The sequence below is a fragment of the Physeter macrocephalus genome, chromosome 2 (genome assembly GCF_002837175.3).
Source record: "Physeter macrocephalus isolate SW-GA chromosome 2, ASM283717v5, whole genome shotgun sequence".
In the NCBI taxonomy this organism is placed as follows: Eukaryota; Metazoa; Chordata; class Mammalia; order Artiodactyla; family Physeteridae; genus Physeter; species Physeter macrocephalus.
This window is the reverse complement of record NC_041215.1, coordinates 42,765,349-42,773,880: the sequence shown is the minus strand read 5'-3', so window position 1 is coordinate 42,773,880 and position 8,532 is coordinate 42,765,349. Positions and strand designations below refer to the sequence as shown.

Below are 8,532 nucleotides of genomic sequence, written 5' to 3'. Positions count from 1 at the left end.
AGCCTGCGCGTCCGGAGCCTGTGCTCCGCAACGGGAGAGGCCACAACAGAGGGAGGCCCGCATACCACAAAAAAAAAAATAAAAATAAAAATAAAATAAAATGCAAACCTGTGCAGTCCCCAACCTAAGAACCTAAGAGAATCCGGAAGTTCCTTTGTTACGTAGATGTTTTGGTTCTCCAAACACATTCTCTCCTAGGAAGCAATGTCACAATGATGGTTAAGTTAACAGGTTAGTCCCGAGAGACTGTTTAGGCCATTGAACTTTATATAATTGAACTTTATATTAATAGTAACCATAAGCCTTTCTGAACCTGTGATTGTAGGGAATAGGGAGCGGGGGCTTGAGCTTTGGCATGAGCAGTTTCTGGTTGTACTGAGGAGGGGTTTATGTTAGTGGAGGAGACTCGCAGAAACAGCTTGCTTGTGAAGAGGTGGGGAATGCATCTGAGACTAGGGTTACAGTGATTATATAGTTTGTAAGTCTGCAGTGGCTGGTAAATGAATGTACCTTAAAAATACTCCAACTTGATATGTACTTTTTGAAAGGCTTATCACAGTAAATATAGCTCTTTAGGCAAACATGCAGTTTATTAAAGTGGTTCAGTTACCATGGCAACATATCTGGAATTTATAGCTCCTTATTTTGAGAGGGCTTCATTTCCACTTTCTGAGGCACTGAAGTCCAAGGCTAAAGTTCTTAACAGCCTCCAGTCTCATTGTGTGAATTTTTATTGTTTAGAAAACTTAGACATACAAAATTTAGCTTGCAGAATCAATCTTGTGACTTCATAGTCATATGCATGAATTTTAAATAGGTATTTTTCAATTTTAAAATGCCCCCATTTTAAAATTTTTTAAATTATTATCAAAGCTACATATGATCATAATTTAACGAGAAGAAATAGACATTTCTAAAAGTAATGGTCCCCTAAACTTATTCCCCAGAGGCAACCACTTTCTTTTCTTTCAGCTGATTTTTTGGGGATTTACTTCAACTCCCTCAGCAATGTGTTTATCTTGCTTCTTGGTGTGTATTACTGCTTGCTTTATAATTTTAGCTGTCATCTATTGGCTTCCCAATATGGAAGATAAAATTTTATCTCTTTCACCCCTCAGCCCCACCCTCACACCCAGACCTTCCCCCTATTCCCATTCTTCTAACAAAGTGATAGGTAGGGAGGTAGGCAGATTGATAGAATGACAGATCAATCTATCAATAGAAAGAGATGAAGAGATACAGTTTTACTAATTTTATAGAAATCTATACTAGTTTTGGCTTGATCACTATTCACCATGTATATTATTAGAACCATGTTTATAATATTTACAGATGAACCATGTAATATACTATCAATATACTATGGATATTTTCTTTTTTCTTTTACAACTCATTTTCACTAATTCATCCTCAAACTTTACCTTAGTCGTTCAGTCTTCTCTCAGTACCTTTAAACATTAGAATTGAATTAATTTTATCTTCTTAAAAAAATTTTCCCTGCAGCATTTGATCAGCTGCAGTCTGGACCATTGCTCTTTGGATCTGTTGCAGAGCTCTCATCCAGGGGTTTTTCTTTATTTCTCCTGTGTGCTGAATTACCTCATTTTATATATATATATATATATATATATATATATAACTTTCTTTATTTGTTTACTCCATTGTTTGGCTGGACCACATTCTCTAGTAGCCTCCCAAGAAAGCATATATTGGAGGTAAATTGTTTGAAACCCCTGCATATTTGAAAATGCCTTTGTTCTATTTTATATCTGATTTTTAATTTGGCTGGACATAAATTGTTAGTTAGAAATCACATTCTCTCAAAATTTTCAGTATTGATGTTGAGATATCCAATGCAATTCAAATTTTTTATTTTGTTTTGTTCATGAAATCTATTCTTCCCCTCTCTGGAAGCTTATAGAATTGTTTGTTTGTTCCCAGTGTTCTAAAATTTCATGATGATGGGCCTCGCTCTGGGTCCATTTTCATCCATTGTGAAGGATCTTCAGTGGGCATTTTACAGTTTCCATTTTGGAAACTTACAGCTTTAAGTTCTATAACATATTAACTTTTAAAATTATTTCCTTTTTTTCTGTATTGTTTTCTGGAACTTTTATTTTTCATATATTGCCCTCATGGCCTGGTCCTATAATTTTCTTATATTTTACATTTTCTCTATTATTTTCCATCTACTTCCTGGAAGATTTTCTTAGCTTAGTAACCAGTGCATTTTTAATTTCTGCTACTATATTTTTACTGTGTTTGAAACCCCTGCATATTTGAAAATGCCTTTGTTCTATTTTATATCTGATTTTTAATTTGGCTGGACATAAATTGTTAGTTAGAAATCACATTCTCTCAAAATTTTCAGTATTGATGTTGAGATATCCAATGCAATTCAAATTTTTTATTTTGTTTTGTTCATGAAATCTATTCTTCCCCTCTCTGGAAGCTTATAGAATTGTTTGTTTGTTCCCAGTGTTCTAAAATTTCATGATGATGGGCCTCGCTCTGGGTCCATTTTCATCCATTGTGAAGGATCTTCAGTGGGCATTTTACAGTTTCCATTTTGGAAACTTACAGCTTTAAGTTCTATAACATATTAACTTTTAAAATTATTTCCTTTTTTTCTGTATTGTTTTCTGGAACTTTTATTTTTCATATATTGCCCTCATGGCCTGGTCCTATAATTTTCTTATATTTTACATTTTCTCTATTATTTTCCATCTACTTCCTGGAAGATTTTCTTAGCTTAGTAACCAGTGCATTTTTAATTTCTGCTACTATATTTTTACTGTTCAAGAGTACTCCCCCCACCCCACCCCCCCAACTCTTCCCTTTTTTGTAGCATCCTGTTCTTGTTTTATAAATATAATCTCTTCTAGTTTTTTTCCTCTCTCTGCATAGTTTATCTGTTCATATAGGTTGCTTTCCATAAATGTCTAGTGATCCTTGGTTGTTTGCTTATATTTACAAGTAAGACATTAAATGCTGACTAGAAGCTCTTCATGGATATGTCTTGTAAACTATGGCCTTCAATAAAAAGTGATCTGATTGGGATGTCTTGTTGAGGAACCCCAATATCAATATCTTTAGTCTTTTGTCTTTGGTCATATATTCTAGAAAAGGATCATTTTATATGATTCTGCTCCCCTGCCTAGAGGACATAAGCCTGTTTTTCTGTTTTGGAACCCTTGGGGATAAGAAGGGAGAGGGGGAGGGATAGATCTCAGCCTTTATTATGTAACTTTCATTTAATTCCCATGATTTTTGCAGGATGACCTACCATCAGTGTAGGATTCCTCCATCTAGATATCCTCTATTTTGCCCTTTCCAGAAAATAAATCTATAGTTTTCTGCCAGGATGGATTGGGAAGTCATCTGTTACGTGGACTATGTAGAGAAAGGATATGGATCAGTGTTGCACATATTCAACTACTTAAACAATCTTTCAAACAATCCTCCTGTTTTAGCCACAGCCCCATCCTCACTTCCAGAGGTGACATTTCCTGATCACTTTCAGATCACTCCATTTTAAATCAGGTACTTCTCAACACTCCATACTGGCAGCTTAGGAACTGTCAGGTTGGCTAATCAGTTACCAGGCATCTGTCTACTTTTTAGCTTCCAAAGTTTTGTTGCTATTGATCTGTCTCCAATTTTCTTTTTCTCTATACATTTTTCTATCATTTAAATATAGCACTGAGAAGGAGTGGAGGTTAAATATATTCAGCCTGCTATCTTTTCCCAAAATGTCTAACTAGTTTTTCACAGTTAAGAGACACTATATTCATGCTTTAAATTTAATTCATGCTATCCACTTTAAATTTAACTCCTATTTAATTCATCTCATATTGATTTCTTACTCTTAATTGGTAACCTGGCCTCAAGTTAACTAAGAAAACCCTATTCAGTATGAACTTGTTTGATTTTCTCCCTTCTACCTCACAATTCTTTTGTATCCCTCCCTGTTCTCTCAGACCTCCCTCTTGTGCTCTTAATCGCATTACTCCAGCCTCTTCTGAGACCTTCTCCATCCTAGAGGCAAGCTAAATCCCCTCATTTTCCATTTCTCTTAGCCTTTCTGTACCTTCAACAGCCTATTTGTAAATCTACGTAAGTTTCTTAGTTTAAAAAAATGAATAGCCCAACTTTTCATAATCTTTAAACTTCAGCCCAGCTTTCTTACTCTTTTTCAGTCTTTTCCACACACAAAAAAATGTCATTTGACTTTTTATCTTCCATTTTCTCCTTCACTCTATTCCACTTAGTCCTCTATATGAGCCCTTTTTTAAAAAAATATTTATTTATTTATTTTGACTGCACTAGGTTTTCACTGCAACACGCAGGATCTTCCTGGCAGCATGTGGGATCTTTAGTTGCAGCATGCAGGCTCTTAGTTGCGGCATGCAGACTTCTTAGTTGCAGTATGCATGTGGGATCTAGTTCCACGACCAGGGATTGAACCCAGGCCCCCTGCATTGGGAAGGCAGAGCCCTACCCACTGGACCACCAGGAAAGTCCCTATATGAGCTTTTTTTGAAAATTACTTTCTAAACAAAACCACCAACCCCTTCCTGGCCACAACCAACTTGACTACCTACTTTCCTTTGAGACTCTTTCCCTGTCTTGTTTTTTAAAATCTAACTCTTATCTTGCTCTTGTTTTACTTCTCAGTTTTTTTCCCTCTCTTGTCCCTCTTCTTCCGTGTGCTCCTTTACTTGTGGGCTTCTACTTTAGGCTACCTAGAGAACAAAACAATTAAAAGTTCATAGAAACTTACTGATTTTCCAAGTTTTTCTTGCTTTATTAAAGAAAGTGACATGATTTTTTAATAAACATTTTTATGACATTAATAAGGTTTAACTTTTAATATTTAGGCAGGTGCTGTAAAGGATTATATTAAGATGATGCTTCAGAATGATTCACTTAAATTTCTGGTTTTTGCACATCATTTAAGCATGCTCCAAGCTTGCACAGAAGCCGTCATAGAAAACAAGGTATGTTACCATTTATCTATAAAATACTTCTTAGAATGCAGTTTTTAATATAGTAAACATCAATTGTAGTTTTATAACTGAGCTTTTTTGCCTTCTTTAGATGATGGGATGGTATAATTTCTATAAATTATTATTATGTATTTTTATTGCAGATTATACTAATATTATATTTCTGTTGTATTGATAATATACTATTAAGTTTTCCCTTTTATACCAGTCATAATTTTCCACTGATCAAATTATCTGGATTGATTAAAATATGCTGCCTTGGTAGGCTATAATGTGAATTCTGGTTTTGTTACTGGACCATTTGAGATTGGTATAGGCAGTTAAAATTTTTTGTTTACCAACATGGTGGCCTTAGAATGTGGGTGATTTTGAGGAGAAAAAAAGAATGATTTCAGCCAGTTTTAGTGCCCAGCCGCAGTCATACCTTTTAAACTTCCAGGTAGCCTACTCTATAGAATATGATTATTAAGATTTAGTGTAGGTGGGTTTGAAACATATGCCCAGGTAAGCGCCACCAAACCTGCAGGCCTCACTGCATTCTCTTCCGTCCACCTTGTTTTCCAACAGCCCTATCAGCCACAGCATCTGCCATTTTTTCTTTCAGAGTGTAAACCTGGTTACATCCAGTGTAAACCTGTCATATGTGCTAAGGGCTTCCAGAGATGCTCTGAATCAGCCAGAGAAAGTTCTTGACAAATTATATGAGCTTAATATACATGTAGCAGCAGAACCACTTGCCTGTGCAGATAGATATTTTAAAGGGAGGAATAAAGGCATATTTTTTTAAAACTTTGTATACATATTCAAGCATTTGCTAATATGTTCATGAACATTACCAAAGATGTAATTCTAGTGTTTTCTTCACAGAAAGATTTATGATAATATGATATAGTAAAGTGCTGTATATTAAAAGATGCTTTATCGTTATCACATAGTATCTGTGAAACACCCTCTGAGGAAGAGTTATTTAGCCTTAGAAATAAACTTTAAATGACTGAACAGTAATGTTAGATTTTTTATTCTGATTCATTACACCTTAAAACTACTGAAATCTTTTCCAAGTGTGTCTCTTCCCACTCACACTTTACTGGTATGTTTAGAATACCATTTAGTGTCACTAAGAGTTAAAAACGTAGGTAAAACTCTCCCTAGCCTGACAATGTGTTTTCTTTAGAAAGACCCTCAGAATATTCCGTAATCTCCCTTGATGGATATTAAGTGGATCACTGGTCAATTTATATCTGTTTTGTGAAGACGTAGAAAGTTGATAAGGGGCATTCTATTTAATGATTAACTTGATGATTTCCTTATAAAACTGAGTATTTGTATGTCTCAACTATTTAAGGCAACGTTTTCCATAAAAGTGCATATAAAAATGAGGCAATTTGAAATTCAGGGCTTATATTTGTTTTTACAAAGTTGAGTAATAAGTTCTTTTTACCTATTGTAACACACACTGATTGCTCCTTTTTCTCAACTCACATTGTTCTTAAAAGATAGCACTGTTCAGTTTAGCATTTAATGTTTCCTCACTTTGTAAAAATGTATTTGGGTGTCTTGGTTCCCTACCTCAGTGGAGATGACCATGTCACATATTTCTTTTAAGTTTAATAATGCGAGAAAAGAGAACTCAGATGGTACATTTAAAAAAATGTTTTCCCAGTTAATGTTGAGACATTTCAGGACTACTCTTCATGAATCCCTAATACATGGGCAGAATCTTCTTTTTCTTTTCTCACATGTCTGACTTTATTTTTACTTTGGAATTAGTGATCCTGTTACTTTAGAATTAGTCTGACCCATGATTTAAAGTTTACTTATCAATTTACATAGAATGTTACTGATAACAACATTAGCTTAATCCAGTAATGATTATAGAGCTCCTATTATATCTGTGGCATCACACTTGGCGTTGATGGTATGAAGATGAACTAGACATAGATCCCACTCTCAAGTAGCTTAAAAGATTTAAAAATACAAAATTGTTATAAGAAGCTATTAAGAAATCTGATTAAGATTCTTCTTGTATTGGCCTTTCTCACCTTCTGAGATGACCCACACTCTGTCTGGGGAGTGTGTTTCTCTCTGAATAAATCTGCTTCTTGTCTATCAATTTGTCTATCACTGAATTCTTTCTGTGATGAGACATCAAGAACCTGAGCTTCATTAAGTCCTGACACCAGCTAGACCAACGCCCGCTCATCGTCAACACCACTGGGGACGCCTTCTGTGCCGTTTCTTGGCAACAACTTTTTGGGCACTATCATCTGGTTGGGAGACTGCCTTGGAAGGGATAACATTTAAAATCGATCCAGGACTTCTACTCCTGAATACATACTTCAGATAAACTGACACAGGAACACAAAGAGACAGAGACATCTGTGAAGGTATTCCCTGCAGCACAGTTTGCGATACCCCAGAACTGGAAACAACTGTCTACCAAACAACAAATAAAGTACTATGATATTAGTTTAAAAAAAAAAATTCTTCTTGTGTAACATTTACTAACCTGTCATCTTCACCAGTTTCTGTTTTATTATGTGAACATAAAAATAAGCTGTAAAATATGTATAATAAGATGGATGCATAGGAGCTTGTCCTAATTTTGCCATTTCCCTTGTTGTTGGTGGTAGACTCGTTACATTAGGATTGATGGAAGTGTTCCATCTTCAGAAAGAATACATCTGGTTAATCAGTTTCAAAAGGATCCTGAGACTCGTGTGGCTATCCTAAGCATTCAGGCTGCTGGTCAGGTAAGAAGTTTCAGTTCTAAATTTGATAATGAATTGTTGAGATGATAAAAATGTCGAGATGATTAACCATAACTATAACTTTATATCTGGTATGATAAATATTCATTCTACTTTGGAGAGTGCTAGAAAGTGTAACAGAAGGAGACCTCAACACCTCTGACTAAGCTTCCTAAATTTTCAAGCAGAGAATTTCCTAAAAGAATATAGTTAATGTGATTATAATACTTTTCCATGATCTTTTCCTTCCTTTGAATTTGCATAGACTTTTCTCATCCCTTTCTTTATAGCACTTATCTGACTTGGTTGTTTTCATCAGAGTCTGTGAGGCAAGGTTGCCTGAGGGAAAAGAACTCTTCTGTCTTTCTGAACTTTTAATGGGGTGCCCTTGGTTTGTCCTTTAGAGTTAGGTTTGGCTGCAAGTAAATGAAAACCCAAATTAAGAATGACTTAAATCACAAAGTTTTATTCTCTGATATAGGCAGTCTAAGGCTAGCATGGTAGTTTCTTAGCACTTAGGCCCCTTCTGGTTTTCTGCTTTACACTCCTAGCAGATATCTCTTTTTTTTTTTTAATTTCATTTTATTTATTTATTTATTTTTATACAGCAGGTTCTTATTAGTCATCCATTTTATACACATCAGTGTATACATGTCAGTCCCAATCGCCCAATTCATCACACCACCATCCCCACCCCCCACAGCTTTCCCCCCTTGGTGTGCATACATTTGTTCTCTACATCTGTGTCTCAATTTCTGCCCTGCAATCCGGTT

At 35.3% G+C, this 8,532-nt stretch overlaps 1 protein-coding gene across 5 annotated transcripts in view; it reads left to right on the top strand.

Moving 5' to 3' along the window:
* ZRANB3 (zinc finger RANBP2-type containing 3) overlaps positions 1–8,532 on the top strand; it is a 374,344-nt gene that overhangs the window by 209,038 nt on the left and 156,774 nt on the right. For all 5 annotated transcript variants that reach the window (XM_055087541.1, XM_055087543.1, XM_028477393.2 and 2 more), the window contains 2 exons: positions 4,881–5,000; positions 7,643–7,762. In XM_055087541.1, the coding sequence (XP_054943516.1) occupies positions 4,881–5,000; positions 7,643–7,762 (240 nt within the window). The remainder of the gene's footprint in view (positions 1–4,880; positions 5,001–7,642; positions 7,763–8,532) is intronic.